At 41.0% G+C, this 27,091-nt stretch overlaps 2 protein-coding genes across 9 annotated transcripts in view; one reads left to right on the top strand and one right to left on the bottom strand.

The window, feature by feature from the left end:
* ARHGAP10 (Rho GTPase activating protein 10) overlaps window positions 1-5,826 on the top strand; it is a 149,056-nt gene extending 143,230 nt beyond the window's left edge. For both annotated transcript variants that reach the window (XM_071808001.1, XM_065837626.2), the window contains one exon: window positions 5,045-5,826. In XM_071808001.1, coding sequence (XP_071664102.1) covers window positions 5,045-5,133 — 89 coding nt within the window. In that variant the 3' untranslated portion in view covers window positions 5,134-5,826. The remainder of the gene's footprint in view (window positions 1-5,044) is intronic.
* A 3,775-nt stretch (window positions 5,827-9,601) lies between these two features.
* NR3C2 (nuclear receptor subfamily 3 group C member 2) overlaps window positions 9,602-27,091 on the bottom strand; it is a 205,339-nt gene continuing 187,849 nt past the window's right edge. For 5 of the 7 annotated variants that reach the window (XM_071807996.1, XM_071807998.1, XM_071807997.1 and 2 more), the window contains 3 exons: window positions 26,182-26,312; window positions 21,734-21,891; window positions 9,602-13,273 (listed from right to left, as the gene is read on the bottom strand). In XM_071807996.1, the coding sequence (XP_071664097.1) occupies window positions 13,118-13,273; window positions 21,734-21,891; window positions 26,182-26,312 (445 nt within the window). In that variant the 3' untranslated portion in view covers window positions 9,602-13,117. Of the gene's footprint in view, window positions 13,274-20,960; window positions 21,135-21,733; window positions 21,892-26,181; window positions 26,313-27,091 lie in introns of those variants that run through there. The other 2 variants (XR_011738859.1, XM_071808000.1) reach the window with 2 other exon arrangements.

Raw genomic sequence — 27,091 nt, 5'->3', positions numbered from 1 at the left:
ACCCATCATCCCTACCAAGCATGGCAGGAACACAAAAAGCCATGTTCACACAGCCAGAACCATCCCCCTGTGTCTTTCCTAGTCTAACAAAGCCCCAGCCTTGCTTCATCTCCCTGGTTTTGACTCCAAGGCACTCTCTTCCCTCTTCTTCGTGCTATGACTTCTGGACTGTCTTTTTATATGGTGTTGACAAATGAAGGATTTACATAGAAGTACTACTCCCAAAATACTATATTGTACTGTATGTGCAAAGAAATGATGTTGTTGAGGTAAAAATGAGGATAAAGCTACTTCTTTGTGCTCCTTTTGTCTGTGGATTTCAAAGCACTTGGAAACATTCATGTGCATTAGTTATCTCCATTTTACACCTGGAGAAATGGAGTGTACAGGCCAGATGTTCTCCTTTTCAGCTACTTGTGTGCCATTTGGAGGTAGTTACCCCAGACTGCTGCTGAAAGTTACAGTCACAGCTTTGCCAGTGAAAAGTACTAGGTGAACACAACCAAATTCCTACTGACTTTGCTAGAAATTTTTAAAAGTCACTGAAGGCAGTTTGACCTTTTCTACTCTGACTTCGTTCCTGCCAGCAGTGTTGTGGAAGCAGTGATCTCCAGAAGAGGAATTCTAATGGAAAGCTGAGTGTTAAAATGGGAGATATTTAAACTGATGTGCTTGGCATTGTACTTGGTGTGTGTGTGTGGAACTGTCAGAGGTGTTCAGGAATCAACTCAGGAGAAAGACCCGAAATCTCAATGTCTATGCATTGGGTCACCAAGTTATAGCACAGGGTATTCAGCAGCAGCTCAGCCAATCAACCACTTGCCTCTTTTTTAGGGTGAGCCAAAATATTCTTCAGGCACTCTTGCTATTCATTGTACTCACTAGATCCTTCACCAGCTGTAACAGGAGCTTAGACATTTCTGTAAGGGAAGTCTCAGTCTGCAAGCTGAATTCCACCTTCACCGATTTATCATGTTGTAGCAGTGTGTTTGCTCTCATTCACAAGCCTGAGCCTTTTTAGGCAGACTTGTTTATTTGTGGCCATGCAGTAAACCTTTAGCAGAGTCAGGAAGAAGACCCCTTAACTCCTAGTCATGTGTCCTGGCCTCATTTCTCCTTCTCACAACAAACTTAAGGGCAACAGCAAGTTTTTAAATTTCAAATTCCATGCTAACCCCAAGTATGATAAATGTTTGTGTATTTCTGTGGTCAGCTTTACCCATAGGGATTGTTTAAAAAACTCATAGGAATTTCTAAACATGGATGGCTTGCAAGCACATTTTGTTGCTTTAATTTAATTTCCTGGTGAAAAATTGGCCACTGTGATTGAGTTCTATGGAAATGTATTCTGGTGGTGTAGTGGTTTTAGCAGTGAGATTTCTGTTGCCCACAAAATGCAGTTCTCACTTACGTAGCTTGTTGGGGTCATTACTTTGGTTAAGCAGTCCAGCAGAAAGGGAGGCCTTGTTGTGCCAGGCACCATATATATTAGATTTCCTCTCCCATTTCTGTTTCCTCCCAAAAAAACCTAGTGTCCATGAAGGTGTGGAAATCAGTGTGAATCAGCGTCTGATTCAGTCCTGCTAAAGTTAGTGGCACTGAGGCAATGAACTAATACCGTTGTGGAAATGAGTCCTGGTCTCATTTGTGGTTGAGACATGCGAGCTGCCAAAGCAGAATAAGGTCTGCTTATGGCATTGGGTCTCTAGGAAGAGCTGCTTGCAAACTGTCTGTATTTGCAGTTAGATAATCATCACATTGGCAATATTGCAGCTATTTCCTATGGAGAGTACAGAAAAGTAGGAAAAAATGCTGCAAATGCCAAGTTAACCTTATTGTGTTTCTTGCTTAGATGAAATCAGAAAAGCTTTTACTTGGAGAACTAATTGTGAGTTGAAAGTCTGTTGATCCTGTTTGTCTGTTTGAGTTGGGGTGATTGTTTCATAGCACTTGTCATCATACCGATGGGCAGACATCCTCCTTCTCCACACTCTGCCACTGCTAGAGCGGGACCACTGGAACGGCCTTGCAGCAGGTGCTGAGGAAGCTGCTGTCCCACTCTTGGCTCTCAACTTTCCTGCTATTTCCACTGTTGGGGGAGGTGATGGCTTTAGGTGGTGGGTCTTTGATTGGTTTTGTTGTGTAGTCTCGCTATACACTTGTTAAACTTGGTGGAAAATATTTACTTTTCAGTTCTCTGCTCCGTATCTATTACAGTACAAATATTTTCCCCCCTTGTCCCTATCCAACATAAGACTAGGTCCTATGGGATGCTTGGTCCAAAAATGAATGGGAGTTTTAAGCGCAGTTTCTGCAGCAAGGTATTTTCAAATGAGGCAGGCTTAAGAAAGTGCTGAGAACTGTAGTTGTTGACTGAGAAGAAATGACAGAAAGGGGACACTATGAACCACCTTCTCTTTTTCAGAAATAGCCTGTGTCCTGGGTTTAAGAAGAGTCGAGCATGATAGTAAAATGTCTTTTGTGTGGTAAAGTGTTTTTTATTTTAAATGAACACTGTTGTACATTTATGCTTCAAAATGGATTAGTAAAGAAAACAGGATCGTTGGAGCTTAAAGCAGCTGTACATTTGGACAGCTTCGACATTAATTTAATTTGCCTACAGAAGTAGTCAGTGATGTATGTGGGTATCTTAACCCTTCTTGTGTAAGGTGGCAGAAGTCTTGCCCTACCTGACAGTCGCCAGAGCTGCTGAATATTAAGAATTCTTTTTGCTTTTTTTTTTTTTAAAAAAGACTGATCTGAGGAAGTGGTGATCTTAAATGTAATCTGTGTGCTAACTCTTTTGTTAATCTTTGTAGAGTATAAAAGAAACTTCTGCTAATAACGAGGCCCTGAGCTGCGTAATGTACATGTATGATATTTAATTTCCCAAGCGCAGTTCTACTGTCCGTGTGTAGTCTTCTGGCATGGAAATTATATATGACATTTAAGTCCAATTGCTTGGGCATTGTGCATTAAATCTGGACGTGCTGTAATGTGCAGAGTTTAGTATTATGTTATCAATCAAATGTGTTTAGAAAATCCTCCTTTTGAAATTTGCTGTTGTGTTGAGCTAAGTGATTCAGTATAGTTTGAGCATTTCCTCCCCTGGGCAAATATTAGGTAAATTTACATTTCAGTGTGATCTCCTCAGATAAAAGTTGTTACCCTTATTTTGAACAGGCCTTCAATTTATAGATACTAACATGCCAGTAATATCCATCCTCTCTGTAGTGTCAGTTAAGGTTGAGCTCCAGAGGACAAGTAGAACTTTCCTACTTCCAGGTTTTCTAGTTGTTTTTCTTCCTCATCTGTCATTTTTGGGAGTTTGTTTCCTGTAACACAGATGTGTTCCGTAGGCACAGGAGCCTTCGGGCAGAGGTTTGGCCAGTGCTGGATTTGCTGGCAAGGGTGGAGTTACAGCTGCTGCGGTGGAGCTTCCACAGGGAGGTTTGTGGTGGTGTCAGTGCCACAGTTTAGAATGCATGGGTACTCTGTAATTGTGGAATAAAATGACAAAGGGAGAGGAGGGCCTGCTAATTACTAATTGTAATGTAAGTTACTGTGTGTGCAGAGATCCTGAAAGGTAATTTTCTATGTGTTTTTTTTTTCTGTAGAATCTTTCTGTTGGACATACTTATTACAAAGATAAGCCTAGACTTTTGTTCTGAATCTAAACTATCCATGTCATTGAAAAGCAGTTTTGTTTTCTGAAAACCTTGGAGGTGTAGCTGTGGTTTACACTGTGGTTTCTGAGCACAGCTTCTAGCTTCGCTGACAATAATAGGACACAAGGGAAAAACTAGGGGAAAGTGTGGTTTAGGTGCTCAAATTTAGAGCCTTACAATACTTTTGAAAATGAGACTTAACATGTTGCCGTCTCTTAACAGTTATTTCGCTGATTTGTAGACGGCTACAAACATCCCATTCTAAAATGTGTTAATGTGTTTTAAATAAAGTCCTGATATGGCTGGCAGCACGTTTCAGCATTTGTCTGATCTCCTCCCTAAATAATGTCTGTCTTGGAAACGCTGTGAGGATAAATTAATACGGTAGAGAATATCATAGGTCGCTACAAGTGTGGGACTTTACAATTACATAGGTAAGTAAGTATGTACCTGTGCCATATTCTTGTAAGAAATTTGAAGAGGAATTTGAGGACTTAGTCTGTTTTCCAAAGAACTGAGGCTTATGCTTCTTTTTTTTAACTTCCTGTGAAATGTAGTCAAATTATATCTAGGAAGCCAGATTTCATTAATTCTGTTGCTCACAGAATAAGTTGTGGGGCATTTATAGTCTGAACAAAAATTTTCCTTATTTTAGATTCATGGATGTTTTTGCACAAACTTTAGGATCAGCAATGGGAAATACTTAGGATGGCAGTAAGGAACAAGGCGTATAGTTCAAGCCTTTCCTTCATGGTTTGTGAACAGCGCTATGAATTTCAGAGCGAGAATTTAACCAGAATGATTTAGATTTTGTCCGCTGGTCTCTTCCAATGGCACCTTTACTCTGTGAAAAGGTGATACTTGGAATGAGATCTGGTTCATTTCTATTTCCCCCATAAACCTTTATGTGCTTACTTTTCATGCCCAGTAAGATCCTCCACCAGTTTTCTGTGGCTCTGAGCTTCCAAATTCATCACCTCTGCTCAAGACAGGTTTTTGGTTGTGCTTTGCCTCCAGCTACTAAAATTGTTTCCCGCTATTTGATACGAGTTCTAACTTCTCCCCAAACACATCTAGATTTTCTATATTATAAACCCATCCTAAGTTCCATTAACTGTTTCCTTAATGAAGTTTCCTGCACCTAAAAGCTATTTCACCATGTATACTTAGCAGAAGACAGTTCAAGTGCCTATATTGCACAAGTATTTAAGTCAATCATCCTCTCCATCTTTCTTAGCCAGATTCTTAAACTGGTCATTGCAGAAAACTGGATGTTTTTTATGGATGCTTGGCATGGTGTCATGGAGCTAAAGCTTAAAGTACTCATTCAAGCATAAAAAGATGCAGTAATTCTTTTTTCCCCTTTTCTTTTGCAGTGCAATTTTCCAGAGAGCCAGGATGGCTAGAAGGCACACTAAATGGCAAGAGAGGACTTATTCCACAAAATTATGTTCAGTTTTTATAGCTTTGTGCATTGAACGCCAAGAAGGTGTACATGGTATCCATGGATTTTTGTTATAGTCACTTCTCTCTACTTTTGTGACTGCTTTTAATCAACAAAGAGCCTGACTGTGGGTTGAAGATCCTAAATCTGTATGAAGACATTATGACGCCAAATATTAATTAAAAAAAAAGTTCTTTAAGTGTTGGAATGGATGGGGGTCAAGAAAGGGGGATGGAGTGATAATTTTTTTAATAGGATGGTTTTCAATTCTAAAGAGCAGTAGTGGTTTGCAAGATAACTAGCATTTTAAGTCAAATATTTAGTTGTGACTCAACTACCAGTTGAAGATGATTTTTATAAACTTAATGTCCTGGACATGATGCATCCATAACCAGCATTTTTAACAGCATATTATTTGAGTTTGGAAAATACGGTTGGATAAAAACAGCTGTCATGCTGATAATTAAATTATATTTCGAAGTGGAACAGACAATATGGAACAGACGCTGGTAAGTGAAATAATAGGTATAAAGACATGACATTTTTCAAATCTCTTCAAAGAACACATTCGTTTATGTTGTGTGTTTGATTTCATTTATTTTATAAAGGTAAGACACATGAACTTTTATTACAGGCTCCTATATGTCATGGTTCCTTTGCTACTCAAAAATATCACTGTAAATGAAATAAAATGTTATGTGCTATTTGACCTAAGTCATTCCTAAGTTGGAGAATGTTTTGCTCTGGTTCTGTAAGTTATGATGTGAAATAATTATTGGCAGCTGTACGCAGTCAGCCACAAGCAGGCTCTAAAATGGATGGGGAACTTTCCTCACTTAAATAGGCAACTCTACAAGCTCGAGCCAAATGGGAATCTTTGGCTGTGATCCTTGTGCATCCTGGAGGCATCTTGCATTTTATCTGCTGTCTGTCTAGCTTCTCCTTAAGCTTCACATTCTTCCTTCCCTATAATTGTTGATTGTGAGGTGTTGATGGTACTTCATAGTATCAGAGTCCTCAAGTAGCTGTCTCATAATTTGTAGAACTATTTGTGTAGTAAGAGAGCTAACTAACTGTGGTCACAGAAAAAGCTTCCAGAAATCTTGTGGTGTAGAAATCTGCACCTTGTGATTAAAAAGAAAAGTTACGTGCAGTTTATCATTCATCTTTGTATTTTTCTCTCCTTCAAGACAGACCATCTAGGAGGTGGTGGAGAGGATGCAGGAAAAAATGACAGGATGACATGCTAATACAGGCTCACTTGTTAAATTGGACTCCATGGATTTTGAGTCATTTACTGCAGATATACTGAGCTTGCCTGTTTTTCTAACTAATGTGATTAGTAACCCAGTGAATGGTTAATGCTGCCTTAAGGTTGGGATGGCTTTGTTCCCCCCCTTAGAATTTAACTCCACACCAGTATTTTGTTCCTTTGCCCAGACCACTGGAGTGTGCACAAATCATTTCCAGATGGAGCAATGGTGGGCCAAGTCAGCACAGCTCTCCAGCGCTAAACCTCATCACTTGGAGGAGCTTCATTCAGTGTATTCTCATGGTAGCTGAGCAGTGACTTGTGGCTGTGTCGCTTTTAGGCGGTTCTTGTCTTGGCAGAGTGGCTTAGTGACCCAAGCACGGGAGATGACTTTTTGACTTCTGTGAAGATCAAGTTCTTTAATTTGCTCCTTGGATTAAGGATTAAGAAAAATAGCTGCACCAATGCATACAACAACAGGGGGCATGTCTCCTTGCTCTGATTTGTTCAGGTGGCAAGGCACTGCTGTGGCTGAGTGTTGTGTTGCCTGGGCCCATGACTCGTTTATAGATATAGAGTCGTTCTGGAGGCAGCAGGGTGTTTGTGTGGCCAGATTGTTTTCATGGCTACTGGCTGGTAAAAATGCTGAACGAAAACAGAGAATGTAAATCTTTGGTATTAGCCTCATAGGTGTGGCAGTGAGGTATGCTGGCTTGTCAGATAGCAAAGCTGTGATAACTTGACACAAGCTTTGTAAGTCACTTGCATTTGGTTTTTGTTGTATTAAATGTGCAGTGCATGTTTGATCTTGTTCTGGCTGCTGTCTTTAAAAATTCTCCATGTATTATTTCTCTGCTCTAGCTCTGTGGTGGTGGTTTTCTTTCTTTCTTTTTTAAACAGATATGTAGAAGAATAAGACTCAGTGTGTCTCTTCAGTCCTGTGACCCTATTTGCCTTTAGGTGAGATATTTTGAGATTCCTGTTACTTCTGGAGCCACACAGAACCCAAAGAAGAAAACTTTTCTACTGGGCAATGATACACTGGGCAGAGGTAACACTAATCCAAACTTTCTCACATCCTAGATGTTGTCTACAGGCAGTGGTGTAAGCTGAGCCAGATCAGATTTCCCCCAGGAAGGAGGAAAAGGGAATCTCTTGTGGAGAGAGCCTGTGAAGGGACCTCACAGGGACCTGCTCTTGTGTCACAGCTGTGGGTACAGGTTCAGCTTAACCCTCCAGTTGAGTTCCCCTTCCCAGGTGCTGGTGACTCCACACAGTCAGGTACTTGTCAGTTTTAAAAAACCTGAGGTTCCCGGTAGTGGGCATATGACACAGGCTGGAAATCAGAGAGCAAATTGCAGGGAGGGGGAGGGGAACCAACAAACACAACAATATGTTGTGCTTTTTATGCAAAAGTACATTTGCTTTGCCATCACTGTGGGGCCAGGGATTGAATCCTTCAGCCTGGGGATTAAGGTCGCATATGTATTTGCTGAATAATTAATGGAAAAGCTGAGACTCCCGACTGGCTCGGATCAGTAGAAATTTGCAGTCTTAGTCACTGGACAGGGTGCAGCTCTGCGCTTGGCTGGGCAGCATGTTCGCTCTGCTGGGTGAAAAACCCAGGGATTTTCAGGCTGCTGAATGTTGTTAATCACTCTCTCATCTGATCTTCATGGCAGGTTTCCTTCTGATGTCCCGTATTTCATTGGAATTGAATGAAAAATCTCATTGACTGATTTATCTGCCCTGTAATGAAAATAAGTGTTCTGCTACACTGCTTACAGCTTTTGGTAGCTGAGCCTCTGTAATTTTATCATGGAAAAGACTCAGGGAGAAACTTGCCTTTCTCAATGCTATGTTCCTTCTTATCTTAACCCATTTCACAATTCTTACCTTGTTTGCAACCTTAACAGTCCATCGTTTGCTGACTGTGGGTTTATGCAAATGCACCAGCACTAAACCCAGTTTAACTGAAAGTCTTCACCTTTTAAGCTAAATATGCCTTGGACATAGTTTTCTACCTCAGAGTTCAACAGTGTGCCCTCATCTGTACTTGAAGGAACCACAGGTAAGGAGCAAAGAAACTTCATCCTGTCAACACCTACAATTAAAACATTCTTTTAAAAACCTTACACTATGGCATGTTTTACCTAGCAAAATCTTTGAAATGAAAGGACTTCTTTTTTCCACACCTTTCTATCTCAGTAATGTACTCATCATAAACTCCCGTTCTCTGTAGATACCTGAAAGAAAACAGTGTCCCAGCTTGAGGTCAGATTACAAGTTTGTTAGGTTTTTAAGTAGTGATAGCATTTTCTTAATTCTAGAACAGCATATGACAGATACATCTGCTTCTAAGCAGATGGGAAATTTTTCTTAACACTGCTCATCCTCTACTATTCTTTCCTTTTGACAATTCAGCAAACAGAAGGCAGGTGCAAGGATATTTTGGCAATAAAAAGTTTGTGTAACTTGTTATTAAAGAAAAAAAAAAAGCAAGTAAATTGAGGCTTACACCACAGACCTATTAATAGCTTCATCCAGAACTTAGCAGCAAATACTTGAGATAGATAGTGCACAGAAAAAAACAGGATAGCAAGAGTTTTATTTCCCCTTCTAACTTTGTTACTGTAATTGGAAAAGACCTGGCCCTGAGAAGGCAGTTTGATTTAGTCACTGGGGAAACCTGATGTATGGAAAACAGTGAATATCTCTGTTTCCCAGGAGAAATTTTAACTTTGGCCAATGGTACAGCACCTCTCGGTTACCTGAAACTGGAAGCCAGACTTGTCCAGCTCTTGGAGGTTGCTGGGTTTGTTCCTTTGAGTGGGATGCAGCAGTGTCAGTGCGTCCTTTGGCAAACACCATTATCCCTGTTAAGTCACCCAAACTCCTCTTCATCCTACGGCATAAGGAGCTGCTCTCTGTCTGAAGCCACCATATGCACTGCATCATCCAAATTAATAGAGCTCGATAAACCCCAAGAGCTAGATGTATGAAGAAAGATGTTATATTGCATTGTTACTTACTTTATGTTGTTTAATATTGTTTCTAGATGCACAGAAGCTTGTCACTAAGGATATCACTGCACCAGCAGCTATCTGAGATTAAAATGCAAGAAATCCTTGCAATCAAACCAGTTTAATTCATATTAATTCATATTTGTACAATTTGTATAAAAAAAAAGAGAAAAAAAAAGAAGAAAAGAAAAATAGGTACTTGCAGACATTAACATAAAGACCAAACAATATATTCTATTTATTTAAAAAGCTTTAAACATACAGAAGCAAACCCCTAATTATAAATGCATCATTATGCATAGATTTTACTGTTTACACCATACTGCTGGCTGCTTTTATTTTTCATCCAGGAATCTGTTTGAACTCCAAGAATTCTTAAACATTCCTCTGAGCTTCCTGGCCTCAGAACTGCTGTCTATCTTACCAAGTCATTGACCTCCAGCTGAAAACATTGCTCTAAAAAAAGAAAAAGTCAAATCTTTAATAAACAATTAAAAGTGCATTAACTGTAGAATTGTTTAATTTCATAAATGTTTAAACAAGTCAGTGAAAAACACCACCCTGTGAATTAGCTTTTTGCATTATTGATTGTAAAGTATCTTTTTAATAGGATTTTGATATTGCAAACTTTAGTCTCTTCTATTTTATTTTGCGCAACTGTTCAGTCGCATGATGTGTAGTATTCCTGAAATACCCACTGCAGTACACTAACCCTATTTTACATGTTTAACTGTGTATACAATGCTCTTGCTGTATATCCCCGTTCCTTCTTACAACAAAATAACATAGCTCAATGAACAGAAGCCCACTTCTAAAAGATGGTTTAGTTTGTCTTGTATTTTGCAGGAGACAAATGCCTATTTCATTCTAAACAAATCCAAAAGAACGTAACTTCCCAGTAGCTAAAAACTAAGCTTGTGGGTTTTTTTGCTGTACACAGGTTTAGATTAAAAAAGTGATGGCTATTCTGCTTAGGTGTCCTTGGTAAGAGAATACTGCCTCTTACAACATCTATATCCAATTGTATCTATTACTTCAATGATCTCTAGCAAAAAATAATCATCAATGAATGGTTTCATAAACAACAGGTGATTAAAGTAAAGGATTTATTATAATCTGCTTACAGTTGTTTGCAAAGACAGACATACGTTTTTGCATAAAGATATAAATTGCTTTTTAAAACTAATTTAGTGTGTTTAATTATATGAAGTTTCTGTGAATTATGAATTGTACCAAACCAAGATTAAAAGTAATAAGGTACAAAAATAGGAGCAAACAGACAACAATTTGGACTGGGACAGGCATTTAACAGTGAAGTGTAGAATATGGCTTTGCTATTTCAATCAAGCAAAGTTACTCTGAGACAGAAAAGGAGGCAGTAACTTTGTTAATATAAAAAGCTGCTGCAGACTGTATTCACCCAGAACCTGGCTTTAAAATTTTCTATTTTAGACTTAAAAAAAAATGTAAATGAAAAGATGAATGTATGACTGTTTCTTTACTGTAAACAACCAGTCTGCATGCTGTGTATCTAACATTGGAAGTTTGGCTTTCATATTGCTGTGCAGGTCAGTATTTAAAGATCTGCCTATGGATTAGACTTCCAAAATGCAAATAATATATGTATGTATATATTTATATATAAAAAACCTCTCTGAATACAGTCTTTACAGATTATCCATTGCATAAGGCAGGTGTCATTTAAAAAGACAAGTAGCACTGACTGTCTTCAGTGCACCAAAGCGCACCTCCAAATTTGGACTCCAAAAGGGCGCAGAATTCTTAAGTCGACCACCATTTGAAGGAAATGCTACATTCTGACCGGCCAAGGGACAAACTAGAGCTCAAAAACACCAGTGGCACCCAGAGAGAACACTAGAGATTAGGACTCTGAAAAACTGTTCTACTTACATGAGCATACCGTAGCAACAGCTGAGCCTCAGAGAAGTTCACCTGTCCTCTCTTCTACTCCCAAATTCTGTATTTGCTTAGAAATAGTGAAATTATGAAAATCACCTCAAAAAGTTTTTCTTTGCAGTCTTATCTAGAGAAAACTTTTTTGAGACAAAATCAGACCAACTGCATTGAACTCCTTGTGTGAACATTTGTCTTTTCAGATGTATTCTGATTATTACAAAAATGCTTACAAAATTACCTACAGTTTATCACTAAAAATTCTACTTGGCTAATCTGCCCCTTCATCAGTACCTTACCATCCTTCTTCGCACCAGTACAAAGCTGTTCAGTATACTTACTGTAATGATCTGCATGTTCCCTTCATCAGAATCAGAAATTGCTCTCCCCATCTGAAATAATAATCTGACCTTTAAAGATGTTTTACGTATCCAGTATTCAAAGGAAAAACAAACAATCTGGGAAACTTAATAAAAGAAGAAAAATCATTCAACATCTTATTCACCTCGGTTCCCCTGAGAGAGAAGGGGAGTAGAGGGCAAGAACTCACTACACCATTAAGCTGGCAAAAGCTTTGGAGAAACTGTAATTTGTCGTGTTAAATGAAACCTTCGTAAAGTGGCCAACACAACATAGTGTAGTTTCCTACAGAAATATGAAGCAGGATTTCTAAGATGTGCTCAGGTCACGTATGCTTGCAAGCGAGACAAAAGGAAGAAAAAAAGATAGAGGAAAACAGAAAGTCTTAAATACAACTGAAAAGGTTAAGTGTGGTTATTTACAACAGATACTGTAGGATGGTAAATTAGATATGATGCTAAAAAAGGCACAGCTTTCCCTTTCTTAAATACACTGTAAACGGTTCATTATGCATGCAGAACATTTCACTTTACAAAAAAATTACCTTGTTTGTTTAGACAAAGATAGTACTTAAATAGTCTCCAGCAAAATAGAGTTCTTTCAAAAATACTTTCCCATTCATCCTATTAACCATTAAAGATTTTTTGTCTCATTTACAAAAGTTCCTTACACCTTATTTCAGGTCCTTCACAATTTATACATACAGCAATGTACAGTACAGCAAAAGACTGCAAAAAATTATTTGTAAAGCCAGCACAATAGATACTATAAATTGATACCAGGGCATTTGTTTTCACATCTCATCCTTTTTAATTAAATAGTAAATGGACACTTAACACAGTGTATATCATTTATGAGGGGATAACATGGGATAACAAATGCCACAGGTGGGGATAACAGAGTATTCCACACCAAATGTTCTGTTATTACTTTACACGTTAGGGTTTGTGTGTGTGTGTCTGTGTGTATATATGTGTGTATATATATATAGCTTTTGTTGTTTATTTTTTTTTTTTACAAGAAAAGAATATTAATGCCCCATATTGACTTTACGTTTTATGTGCAAACCAAGGGTAAGCTTAAAAAGTTCTCATTAGTTCTTGAACCCTTTAAAACAAGCAAACAATACCAGAAACTACATGGCATATTTAAAACTCCATCTGTTAAAATATCAAAATCAAAGAGTTATTGACTAGATATGGCTTTTCATCCAGAGGAACAGGAACATTTTCTAAATGTTTGAGGGTTATGGGGTAATTTCCAAACATGTAGGTCTTGCCAAATCCAAGTCAACCCTTTTTCCATTCCCCAAACCCTTTATATGATTTTAGACTATGCAGAGACTGCTGAACAAGTGTAGATAGCATGTTTAAAATATGGTTTCTTGAGTCCTTCATGGGTGTGGAATAACACAGGGAAACTTAAGGCAAAGTTCTTCCATTTAAGACATTTTCTATCACTTCCTGTGAAAGTACAGGGGCTTGGCATTCCCAGATTCCACCTTTGGTAGCTGGTCACTGATGATTTCCACCAGCATGGCTGGAAACTCTACTTTCAGTGCCTGAGACTCTCGAAAGGTGTAGAAACAGAATTCCAATAAGTCACTAACAAGCTGAAATAGAGAAAGAAACACTTTTTAGGAAAAACACTAAGTATTTCACATGCAAACTACAGGTTACTGATAATGGTGGATTATCACCAAGAAAGGGCATCTCACTCTGACTTGGCAGTCCATTTGCAAGGGTTAAAAGAGCAAACAAAAGACCTGGCATCCCAAAGTGCTACTTAACTGGTTAAAAATCAGCTAACTAAAAAAACACAAAAAGCCTCAGATTTGATTTTTCAGCAGAACTACACTTTTCATTTCACTAACAGGCAACTGGCTGCCATGAAAACTACAGGTACTCAAGGTCTATGAAAATAAAACCTTCTGCTCAGAGTGAAAAGATCAGCCATAAACTATTGTATCTCTAAATTTCAGCTGGATACATGTTCATTAAATCACATTATTTAGTTCAGTGCACTCTCCAAGGCCCACAACCTACAACTGCCTGAGCAGCTGATGTTTTTAGCTGAACAACATGAATGCTTGTCACACTGGAGCATTTCAGGTTTTATAGCTTCACAGTCTTTATGAAATTGTTCATCTGATACAGCATTTCTATTTATATTTATATATAAATACATTTTTTTAATATATCCCAAACTACTTCTCCCAAATGGTGCCTGACAGCCATTTTGTAACCCTAAGAAAGGATGTTAACAGGAACACAAGCTAAAGTAGTAAATCGTCTCAAGGTACCATCAGATTTTTGGTGTATACAAAAAAATACCATGTGTCTTGAAAGCACCAATAAATTTAGTCTGAACTGGACCTTGTCTCACCTTCTGTTCTTCTCCTTTGTCTGTTATAGAGCTTCACTTAGGTCTACACATTATAGGAAACTTAATCACACAACAATGAACATTATTTGGCTTTTGAGTATTTTGCCTCTTGTTTTGTGCTATTTTTCTCCACACAAAATTGCAAACTGCAGCTTACCTTTGCTATAAGACAACATGCCATTAGAGCATGAGGACCGTGAAGATACAAAGACCTTTTCCAGCACCACAGCCCAGGGAATTACTTCTATTTTAATGATAAAAGTATGGCAAAGCAATCTCATGACTCAACCCACAGGCACTTATTCATCATCTTTAGTAGTAAGATAGATAGTACTATTTCAGAACTAGATTTTTTTTGATTGGTGTGATCTAAATTAATCTCCTAAAGCCTTACACGTTGGACTCCTTGTAGTGTTTTGTTCAAGAAACACACAAGTCAGTCGAGACAGAGGCAACTCAACTTTTGAGGCACTCGTGACTGCAGCTTGTCTGGGTTCCAGCCTGCACATTCCTCTCCACTGCAGTTCACCAAATTTCTGTATTGTGAGAATGAAGAAAAACAACAGCCTCTGCTCTTTTAAAACTCAAAAGTTACACAGAGCTTAATTTTGGTGCCTTTTGGCCTTGCAAAGGACTTAAACCCTTTTTGCTTGTCTAGTTTATCAAGTTGGTTTGTCATTTCAGTTCTTAACACATAGCATTGCATTATGCGGTAAAGCCCCTGTTAGAGTAATAAAACTAAACTTCTGCAAGGTGGAAAAGGAAATTAAAAAAAATACAGGGAGCAACAGACTACAGTAGCACCATACCTTATTACCTATTTGCAGGACTTTCACAGCTGTTCTTGCACACACAAGCAATTTATGAACAACACAGAGAAGTGCTGGGATCACTCAAACACATGATTTTCTGCTACTGAGCACGACACAAGCCTGTTTGCTGTCGCTTAGTTCATTCCCAATGATCTGGCATGTCACAAGCCAATGCTAATTAATTAAACAGATGCATGCTAAATAAGTAGCACAGACATAATCTGGTTTTCAAGGGAAAAAAATGCCAATGTTGAAAGGTTTACTTTACCCAATAGCAGGAGATTGTTTCTGCAAATATTCTATGCCAAAAATACTCCAAACATACACAAAACCAAAGCGAAGGAGATAGTTTAATAGCCACTACCTTATCCCTGCCTGTGTCACCACAAACCATCACTTCAGCAAATCAAGCCATGCACCTTAATAATGACCCAGTGAATGTGCTGCTCTTCTTAAACGTGAACACAAGTTGTTTCACATGACCAAACGTGAGGGGATGGGGGCCATCACTTTGCCAGTCATCCTCCCTGTGCTGACAGCTCACCTGTGAAATTCAAGCCAATTCCTGCCTCTTCACACTCCTGTGAAACCCCTGAGTGCACTGAGACAGTTGACGCAGAAAAGCCTACATGGAAACTATTAATTCTGCCTTCTTAGCAAGCTTTTAGTAGTATCAAGTATATATGTATGCCTGGTGAATTTGTGGACTAAAGAGAAATGAAAATAACATCCATGAAGAGAGGATCATTTGTTCTATACAATAAATGAGCCAGCAGTCCCGCAGGGGAAAACTGGAGTGTGATCAGGGACACACACAGCACGTTGTGAGCCCTGGCACAGGGAACAGTGAGGTTTACACAGCAGTTTAAAAGAAAATATCTAGAACTCCCCCATCACGTAATACATGGGTTTGCAGCCTTATGGATAATACACATTCTATACCTATTTAGTCTGCTATAATTTTTGTTCCTCTGTTTCTTTTCTTAAGCGAAGTTACCAGCTTTAACATACTTGACAATAATCAACCACTTGAAGAAAACAGGAGTATTAGGATGCACACTGTGGTCAGGACCTTTTCAACTGGCCACCTTAAAAAACTGGGTGGCTTTTTGGGCTTTGGGAAGTATTTCTAGCACTAATTGAAAACAAAGAGGAATGAATGTGGGAGAATCAAAGGCCAGCTCAGAGGCAATAAAAGGTAAACTACACGATCAGGTCATCTAGAGAAGGCTGCAAGACCGAGCACTAAGTCACAAGCAGTGCTCTTTTCTGCAGGCATGTTCTCATACGTTTTAAATGGTATGATTCCACCCCCAGCCCAGCAGCCTTAGTGTGGAGATGCACTGAAGGGATGAAAAAAAAATTCAGGTTCCACAGGCAATGTTAATTTTGAAATTTCAGTACTTGCTTTTGCATCCCAAGCAGCATTCATCTAATGTAGTTTGATATATAGCGGGTAAATAATTTAGCTAATCTTTTGCTTTAAAAGAGAAATTCCCTCATCAGTGAAGAAATGAAAAAGTCTGCTTTCTTTTGTAACAGACAAGCTCTGTCACTGCAGTTGACAGCAGCTGATGTACCGCTGGTTACGAGTGGTCTCTAAAATAGTAAAATAACGCAAGCTATCCAGCACCTCTAGATTTGGCTTATGAGTTTTCTAGATCGAATATGCTGCATTTAAACATTTTCAATGCTACGGTAGTCTTAATAATTCTGAGATTTTTACTTAATCTTTGCATTATATGCTGTATTAAGCACCTCTGAGAAACAGGAGTATTAATCAAACATAACTTTCTGTTATTAGGGTGGGGGTTCCATAAAATGGACTTTTTCACACATACAGTTCTTCATAATTAAAATTGAATCCTTTAATGTAAAGTCCTTGAAGTTCATACAGTTACAGTGACCTTCAAGCACTTGCAGAATTTTTACAGCAAAAAGAATTGATTTTAGTTTGGCAATCTCACCATGCCCTTGGTATTTCCAGAAACAGTAAGAACTGTCTCATTTGCAAGGGTGCACATTTCTACGTGCAGTCATTTTCTGACTTCAGAATCTCTCACAATCACCAAGTGTGGTATGGAAGTCCACAGTCACTTCTCCATCAGCAGCATCTTTCCAATTAAACCTACTGAGACAGCAATTAAGACAGCAGTAGGGTAACAACACAATGCTGAGTAATTTCTTGCTGTTATTAGCTACAGCTATGACTGTGAAAAATGTCAGTGTCCCAGTAGCTGACTCCTAGTCTTGAACATTAACCCAAAGAGTTAAACTTCTCACAAACACAGGAAAAACGAGGTAAATCCAAGGGATGAAGTCTCTCAATACACCCATGCAGTCTCTTTAGCTCACGCTAGCAAGTAGTAAAAGGTGGATAAAATGCACGTGGATTAGGCACTAAGAGTATCTGACCACAGCAAATGTGGAACCTAGTTCTGCCTGGACAGGTGCATTTATTTAATTTAGAAACCACATTCATTTCTTTAGGTTTTCTTCATAAACATCCACGCACCGAAACCACAGCACTTAACATCTGGGCGTGACATTGAGGAACCTGAGCTGGACTCATTTTGTGTGCTTGGAGGACACATGTAAACCCACAGGATCACACACCAATGAAGAATCCTCAGCCCTTGGCCAGGCTAAATTTGGGCCAAGCCTCCCTTGCTCTTCTGTTGGCAGAAGGGATGTTCCGTCTCCCTCCGACAAATACCTATTAACGTGAAGAACGAAGAAATGCAACCGACAACCCTCAGAGTAGCCCCTGTCTACATTAGGGAGCCGAGAATCAACTTCTCCCGTGACAGATGTGTATTGGCTGCTGCAACATGCACCGGTGCACATTCTTACATCGCTGCTGCTTCTGCAGGGGCCACCCCGGGAGCAGGGACTGGATCTCACCTCTGAGTCAACACAGAAAATGCCTGCTCTGGGAATAAACAAGGCTCCAAACAGCACATCAGATGCGGGACAAAACTTTGGCAGAAGCAAGTGCACCCAAAGGTGTCGGCAACAGCTCAGGGGCTCATCTGCAGCTTCATATTTGTGGGATTAAGCACCTGCAGAGACACATTTGGATCCACCGCAGCGAGCCACGCAAACCTGCCCCCAGAGGAGCTGTGCCCTGCTTCCCACTGTCAGCTTTTTCAGCGAGTGTGATCCTGGCGCTCTCAGCCTATGGAAAGATCCATCTCAGCTATAAAGTATTCCCTTCAGGAACCATAAAAAATTAATTATTCAGCAGCATGAGCCTTAAAGAATTTATTTTCGTTTGGCAGAAAATATCAACAAGCAAATGACAGCACACTACTCTGCCTTGCCAAGACAAGGGGAAGGTTCACATTAGAGTTTAATGTCATGGCATCGAAACAAAAGCCCTCTTAACTCAAAGTCTGTTTAGTATCAGCCAGATTGAAACCAAATTCAGCTTTTGTTCTGCAAACCGCCTAACCGTACACTATATGCTCTATATGAAATGAGGCTTGCCATGCAAGATACAACCCCTCCTGTCAAACCCAACAGGAGATGCTGAGGAGGATCCAAATGGAGTTTTTGATACCATGTGCGGTACATCTGTTTCTAATGTTCCTGCGTGCCGTTTGTCTGATCACACAAGTGCGGTTCACCTACATCCAAGTGCTGCACATGCATCTCTCCCTGAAACACCCATGGCCATTCACAGGCACAAGTTCAAAATGTTTATGTCCTGAGTAGAGAGGTCAATTGCCCCTGCTATGCCGTGGTTCTCAACACACACTGCCCTGCTTCGTGAAACGATGCACTTGGGCTGGCCACAACAGCAGAAACACAATCCCTACAAGAAGGAAATATGTTGATTATGGAACCAGAAGATACCCACTCTGGGGGCCATCCACACAAGCAGGGCTGAGGCACGGCACAACAGCGAGGAAATGACAACAACCTGCTCATCTCTGTCGCCTTGCACCGGGGCAGAGGAAGGGCACCGGTACCAGCAGGCTGAGCCTGTCAGCAACCGCTGCTTCCACACAGTGTCGTGCAAATAAAGAGCATTTTGGTGCAGGGACAGGCAGACATGCTCCCAAGGCCAAGTGCAGGTGTGCACAGGCAAGTGCATGGAAACTGTAATTATCCTGTCTGCTCAGGATGGGGTTTGATCTCTTATTTTTCTGTTGTGCTTTTGGTGCTTTGAGGTTTTATGGATCATTAAATAAAGTTGCTGATTTTTTTCAAATACTTAAGTGCCTACCTGGCCTTATTTTTCTTTTTTCCTCACCTCGGCACTTTTCTACCTGCACATATGTTCACTGTGTGGATGAATGATTTAGTACATTGAGCAATGTAAAACCATCTTGCTTGTTTTTTTTTTTTTTTTCTTCTTCCTCTTATTATATAAGCCAAGCAGAAACCCATGCGGTTTCACATAGTCCTCCGAAAGACTATTTAAAAATGAGGTCGATGAAAGGAAGTGTGAATGTGCAGAAGAGCAGTATTCTTTCATTGTTTACCACTACACCCAGGTAAAGCAAACTCCACAAATAGGGAGATGCTGCTTTGCTCTGATGGAAAACCTGGAGGCAGTGGGAGGACTGAATAACCATGAATTCTGCACCAGTCCCTTTGGGCTTGTGCTGTAAATGCCAACGCTGTGGCTACAGCAGCATGTAAATGTGGGGCTTTAGCTCCAGTTAAGAATGCTCAGCATCAAGTATATTCTGATCCTCTAAAATGATAATGGAGTAAGTTAAAAATGCATAGGTGACAGCTGAAAAAGTGTTCTTCCTATACTAAGGAAGCGAGCAGAAAATTTGCATTTCCATTGATAGAATGGAGAAATTCTGCACTAACAGGCGGTGTGGGGAGAGGAGTAATTCTCACTTCTCGTTAATATTATCACCGCTCTAAGTTTATTCTGGTGGATTTCAAAAACCAAAAAGCGAAAAACCAGTTTTAAGGAGAAAAAATAAACAAGTGCCTTTGTTGAACAAGTCTCCAATAACGTCCCTGAAAGGAAGCACTGTTGTGCAGACAACTGGCCTTTTCAACTGAGAACGTTGACAATGGGACTTTTTTTAAAAAGTCCTTTGTAAGAAAGTGCTCTATTAAAACAAAAGTAATGTAAAAATAGCTTAATTAAAAATGAAATGAAACTCAAGAGCAGTCTGCTTCTCCGGTTAGTTCAGCTCCCAGTGGCTGACACTGTGTTTTGGAAAATGTCTGTAGGACATGGTAGCTTTCCCGGTAAGTGCAAGTCTGTCAGCCTGTCACCTTAACCACACAAACACACCCATTTCAATAACAAATCACAGATGCTGCCTATTTTGAAGAGGATTAGAATACAACTTAAATGCAGGGGTTTGTTATGTTGCCCTGAGGTTCAGAAGTGAGTATCTTGCAAATGATATTATCACCCATCCCTTTTCTTTCCACTCAAACACTACAACTTCCTTTGCTGGCAGGGAGCGAGTGAAACCCGATCTCTGAAGAACGAGCTATCACTGAAGCACTAATAATACTCTCCCTGCCTCCCACTAAGATTTGCAATGTTTTAATGAACAACAGAACAATATTTGAAAAATAATTCCATATGTACATTCTGTAAACAGACCTCAGGCTCTTCTACAGATTTGACCTGAAGTGCACTGCACTGAACTGTACAAAAAAAAAAGAAATTTAAGTTAAGTACAAAGAAGTACCTTTATGTGCAGGCTCTGAAAACAAGTGCTGTATGTTCTTCATGCAGCAAAGTCACCTCCCTGCCCACGCAGGATGGAGTAGGGCAGCTTTTCTTCCTTTGCTGCAATTCCCCAGTTTTTACTGGGAGGTGATGAGCTCGTGCTGCTGGGCTTCATCCTCTGCTCACGGGACCCCGCCTCGCGTGTACCCGAACACCGCTAAAGGTCGCTCTTGCTGTCCCTTGTTCCTCGCTGCAGCACGGGGCAGCCTCAGAGAGGACAGTGCCCAGGGCTCTCTCAGGGGGCACTGGGAAAAAACCCTCAGCCTGGGGAGACCATTACAGCTGGGTCACTGGCTTCCCCTGTGGGAACCCCAAAGTTCAAAGCATCTGGAGAAGTAAATCTCTGCACTTACACCATTTTACTGTCTAGAACCAGGATGCTCCCAACTGAACAGCTCGATATTACGGATACCTCTTCTGAGCTGGTCCCGTGCACCCACCACAATCCTTCAGCATCGCTCTGGGCTGAGGCGCCAACAGCCTGGGTGTTTTAGCACTAAACTTTAAGTTTCCCTTGTCATTCATCACATCTGATGCATGTAAAACACACCCTCGCACTGGAATGAGACAGGGCAGTAGAAATAACCAAACAATACAGTGAACCTTGCACTTGAAAACTCAAACAAAGCTTCAAATACCCAAGATGGCTCCAAAGCCTTAATACATCTTTTAAAGCCATCACTTAGAATCCCAGCTGTCAAAGATCACCAAATTAATTCAACTTTTATCAGCAAATCAGGCACATTAGATGTGTGACATGCTACTCCAGAATCTTTCATTGAGAAGCGACCCACGCGACAACTCTGCGTGACAAACTCGTTCTGTGTCTCACTTTGGGTCACAGGTCACACCATTTCTCCTGCTGAAGAGCCTCTGACCCCACCAATAGCTCTACTGACCTTCAGTGAATCACTGAACACATTACTATTTAACACAGGAGAAGGCAGAAGGACCCAGCCCTTAATGATTTGCATTTTCTTATTCTACTTGGCAGCTGCCCTTAAATTCATCTGCTAACAACTTCTCTCAGATGTTCCTTTAAAAAGAACTTTATTTTTTTTCTCCCTGTTAGTTAACACAATTAAAGACTACTGGTTCACTTTAACGGAGAGATTTTTGCTTAACTTGTCTGCACTCCCTGAGGAGTTATACTTACATCATGCATGGAGTCAAGGAGTTTAGTCAGTTGGTAGAATCTCTGCCAGCTTTGCCCAGAGTTACTTGGACATTTAGTTACCATCTTCTTTAGTTCTTTAATGTAATTTGCCCTCATTTCTTCAAATGCAGCTTGGCTTTTGAGACCATCCTTGGGAACTGTCATTGAAAAGACAGTCTTATATTAATATTAACTGTATTGCTTATGCTTCTGATGTGCATACTTAATAAGTTACACTAGTTAATGGATGAAATAATTAAACCTTTAAGCAAAATCCATAATTTTACAGACATCAGTATGGAATCAACATCATCAGACAGATTTTCAAGTGATTCAAGCATCCTCTCCAGATCTGTGATTGAAGAAGCTGTGGCAGAGGACAAGATAACATCTCAGAAATACAACACATGCTGTCCTCATGCTGAAACTGTTTTTAATACAACCCAACCACACACACAAAGAGGAAAAAAAAATCAAAAAAGCAGATGGATCAAGCATATTTCTTTAGAAGTCGAAGATGTGATTTATCATTCTTGAATGATTCCCCACACTTGGCAGAGGAGGGGAAGGTACAGAATTACAGCTGGTACGTGCAGAAATGCTAGAAGAACAAGTGACACGCTCTTATGCCATCAAGCAACATCTAAAATTTCTTTGAATGTTAGTAAGCATCTGCATAACACCTAGAACAAACAGAGCTGTTATTCTGCATGGAACAGATGACTGTTTTCCAAACAGGGATCCTGACCCAGTGTTTAATGCAGACATACAGTTGCAGCCTTTAATACAAGCATTTCTAGTGTCCTATCACAGTTCCCATCTGCCAAAGCGATCATTTCACAAATGAGCTAAAAGTAGAGTTTTTTGGTAGCTTTTACTGTGGCTCATCCCAGCCAGGCTAATTACAAAATGCACTGTTTCTTTACAGATTGCAAATACCCTTCCACTCCAGCAGGTTCTGCCCCAAAAAGAAATGCCATACAGGATCAGGTCTCTATCAAAACCCCAAAGAGGTTATTAACAAACATTCTGGTTTTTAATACCTGGATTGGTTGAATACTGCTTAATCATGAAATATTTTCCTAGTCTGCATCTCTTAATGTTAGTCCACAGAAGGAAAATGAAATATTACACTGTACAGAGGCAAGTTTATTTTCTAAGCAAGTCAGAAAGCTAAGTCAGGGTAAGATAAATAGGAGGCTACTTATTAAAAAAATAAAAAAGAAAAAAGGTGATCTTCCAATTTAGCTTAGTCTGACTTTTTGACAGCAGCTGTCTTGTTCATACATTCCCTTTTCTTTCAAATCCTGTGAACTGCCTTCTATCCCACTGCAATCACATCATAAGCAGGTAACAACTGCCCAAATGGCTCTAGAGTAGAACCTTCGGAAAAAGTACCAGTATGTTCTATCAGCACTATCTACCAGAGCAATTTAGCAATGGAAAAGAAGGAGGAGCTCTACCACCACATGAGCAGCGAAGACTTGCGACCATCACGTGCTGGAAGGGGTCACAAGGAGGAATCTTTAGAAAAAGCCTAGAAGGTAACACGCCAACCTGCCTACCACTTGGTAAATATTAAATATTTATATTATATAAACATAATGTTTTATTTTTAAATTCTAGGTGCCAAATCTTTCAGTCAGACAGACAGAAGAAACTGTCTGGAACATATGTACAAATTCAGTTCAAGCTGAATGAATACAGAGACATCAATCAAGATGAGTAAAGCCACCGGAGCATACTGTGGCCCTGATACAAAATGCACAGGCTTTACAGTTCCTTTAATATTTACAGGCCTGTTTTCCTACATGCTGCTTGAAGACTGTTAGAGCCACTCTTTCTTCATCTACTACCATGTATTTTACTGTTCTGTCTGAAAATTATTATACCATCACCCCCGCCAGTTTATTAAGAAAGAAAGACCACAAATAAAGAGAACTCAAGCAAAACATGAAATTTTGGAGGTTCGCCCAGTGTTTCTGATTTTACTTATTAAAAGCAGCAATGCTTTTGGCAAGCTCCCAAAATCTATGGTCTGTGGAAAGCAAGAAAACAATTGAGTTGTAATGTGTGGTTTCTTCCACATGTAAATGGAGTGAAACTTCCTTGATGTGGTCATCATGAAAGTTTCAAAGTAACTTGTACTCTGCTCATCACGCGATTCAATAAAAGAATTTTTAATGAAAACAAACCTGGTGTTTTGTGTCATAAGGTTGGATCAAGGTGGAATCATTTGAAACCAGGTTTGCTGCCCTTCACATGATGCTTACTGGGTTTTATCACTGTCTGCATTTCCATTCCCCTCTCCTTTCTTTCTCTCTAACATAAATATCTTGATTCTCCCAAAACAAACCATTTTTAGTAGGTGACTGTAGTGTGTGTTTCAGAGGGACCCAGGCAGCTGATGTTAACTGGCCAGGCTGATCTTGCCTAACAGATTCTCACAATGAAGTCATTAGTGAATACCCTCAAGAGGGTAGAATAAAAAATAACCTAGCTTAAAAAAAAATTTGCTGTGTTTTTAGAACGCGTTTAGGCTCTTTTTCTGAAGATTCTCCCCTTTTAGGGCTGATTAAAAAGTAGCAGAGCCTGATCTCCAACCTAGACAGGCTCTCAAGAAAATTTTGGGCGCTAGACCGCCCCCGAGCACATCCACATGAAGCATAGCTGGTTGCTTCTGGAAAGACTGGAGTGACAACCTTCAAAAAAGCCCATTTACCCCCACAGGGCTACCCCAAAGAATGTCAGGTCCCCACAGTCCCAGTTTCCCCAGCAGACCATCTCCTCAACCCCTTGGTGGAGCAGGACTTGGGGGCCAGACCCCATGGACTGGGACACAAAGTGGTCCCCAGCTGGTGGCATCTCTCCCCCAGCATTCCTGCTCCCAGGGAGCTGGAACAGCTTCAAGGAGAGGGAGGGAGGGAAGGAGGGAGGAAGACAGCCAAGTCCAAAGATCTTACAGCCCCAGGAGGCTTCTGCTAGCCCATCCAAATCCCTTCCAGCCAGGACGGGAACTGCAGCTTCATGTCCTCCTTCAAAGGCAAGCACTTCAACCACAGAGTTTCCGGCTGAGTGGGATGTGCGACGTGTGAAGGAAAGGCACTGCAGACAGGGAGAAAGTGCCCGTCCCACCACCTCGCCTGGAGGGGTTGCCACTTGGAGTTGCTGGATACTACAAATCCCTCTGTAGGCATCTGCCTCCACCTGCAGCCAACATGTCCACGTCATGACTGGGGACTCGGGAGGCACTGGGGTGTCTAAATCCGTCGCTGCATCAGCCCGCTCTGCCTCCCTTTACTGGTTTTGGCAACGGGCACCCTCCTGCATGGCACAACTAATGCCTGTTGCTTGCCATTAGTTTCTTCTCTCAGCTTGCTAGGGCAGAAGATGGGGTGATGGGAGAAGACAGCACGATCTCAAAGGCCACACTGGGCTCCCCTCACCACCAAATGGGGAGACCCTCTGCACAGCATGAGCCTGTGCAGCCCCCGGACCCGAAAGCCTCGGGTGTGCGTCCTGCTGCTGGTGGCCAGAACAACCACAGCGGCTCCTCTGAGCTCCTGCTCCTTCTCTCCCCGTGCCACGTCCCCGTGTCCAGCCTCCTTCTGCCCGCGGAATTCTTGCCTGGTGAGTTCACTGGAGTGACATCACGAACGCCCAGCTGACGCGTTATCTCGTGATGATGTCACTGAGTGGATCCCACAAAAAGGAGCGTGATTGCCCAGACGAAAGTTCGTTTACAGGTAAGTGGTTTTTTCATCAAGACCGATGGAAAAGTAACATACAAACTGCTCATGTATTTGTATGATTATACCAGAGTGGGAGATTTTCAGTATTTTCACTAAGATAAGATCAAGAGATTTGCTAATTACTACACGGTGCTCTAACAAACACCAAGATGTAACTTTGTATCTTAGGAAAACTCAAAGCATGACATTCAAGAGAAAAATGAAGCGTGTTCTGCCATTTATTAAACATTCAGAGCCCTGTAAAAGGGTTTACCATTTGCAATTCACTTGGCATTGGCAAAGTTCCCATTTTGCACTACAGTCAATGTACATTTTTCGGTCTTAAAGGTGGCATTAAGTCACTCAAACTGGTGGCTTTGAGTGTTGAGTGGTTATTTCTCCCCAGTCACCACAGCCATTGCACTTTCTTGGCACACCTGGCAGACTTGAGAGGTTCCTGCACAGAGAGGGGGCCAAAGCCCCTTGCCAGGCTGCTGCTGCTCCTGTCCCTCCAATGCACATTCAAACTACAAAGACACTTCCCACGCTAATGGAGAGTGAGATCTGAAAATAAACCCTAAGAGATAAAACCAGGCTCTTCCTATGGCCTCGCTGGAAACAGTTTGGCTCTTTTGTCACAGTAGTTAAAATCACTGCACCTCTTTGTGAATTTGACTATTCTCAAGTATTTCCACGTGACCAAAAAAGCTAACTTACCTGTGCTTAACAGCAGCAGAACTTTCATTATAGTGTACTCCTCGAAGCTAAGCTGCAAGCGAACAAACTGCAGACTGATCTGGTGCATCCCCTGGCAGAGTTCAAACATCGCAGACTGGCGCATCCGTTCCCTGCAAAGACAAAGAAACAAAATCCAGAGGGTAAATACGAGAGGGCATACGAGCATGGGACGGCCCACACACGAGCAAGGCGAGGTATGACCTGGAAACCATGCACTGATGGGCAGAGGTCGGTGAGACACACCAGAGCTGCAAATTTCAGGTTAGGGAGGGGAGCTGGGGACTATGGGGATGAAGCAGGAGCCCCACCAGCCCCAAAATGCTGCCTGGTCCCCGTGTTCCTAGGTTGGCAGAAAAAGCCATTGCTTGGGAGCTTTGAGGGACCCAGGTGGGCATTGCTTTGCTCCACTCCTGTGGTACCCAGCAGACCACAAGCAGCACCAACATCCACCACCCTAAAAGGAACAGAAACACAATTAATTTGAGTTTTATACCGCGACAATGTTAATGAACTGGCAAAAATATTTTTAAATTGTGTCTGAATTGTCAGTGTTTGTTCAGCTCTGCCCTGCCCGAGCCTGCTGAAGGAGTCAGGACTGGTGCAATAGGGGAAACTACACTCATTACATTTATGTTCTACATGATACATCCCCCATCAGTTGATGCACAGGTGGCAACAGGTTCCAGAAGCGTCTGGTGCAGAGAGGAGCTGAGGGAAGGGATGGCCAAGGAGGACTGACAGCCTCGGCCCTGCAGCAACTCATGGGGTTCAGCCCTGGCCCCAGCCCAGCAGCCTCCAGCACGGGCACCGGGACCAGCCACGGCAAACAGCTTGGCTGCCCACCATACACAGCCTGGTCTGCAAGCCAGCAGGGCCCTGGGATCAGGGA

The sequence above is a fragment of the Patagioenas fasciata genome, chromosome 4 (assembly GCF_037038585.1).
Source record: "Patagioenas fasciata isolate bPatFas1 chromosome 4, bPatFas1.hap1, whole genome shotgun sequence".
NCBI lineage: Eukaryota > Metazoa > Chordata > Aves > Columbiformes > Columbidae > Patagioenas > Patagioenas fasciata.
Note: the sequence above shows the minus strand (reverse complement) of the source record. Positions and strands in the feature narration are given on the sequence as shown.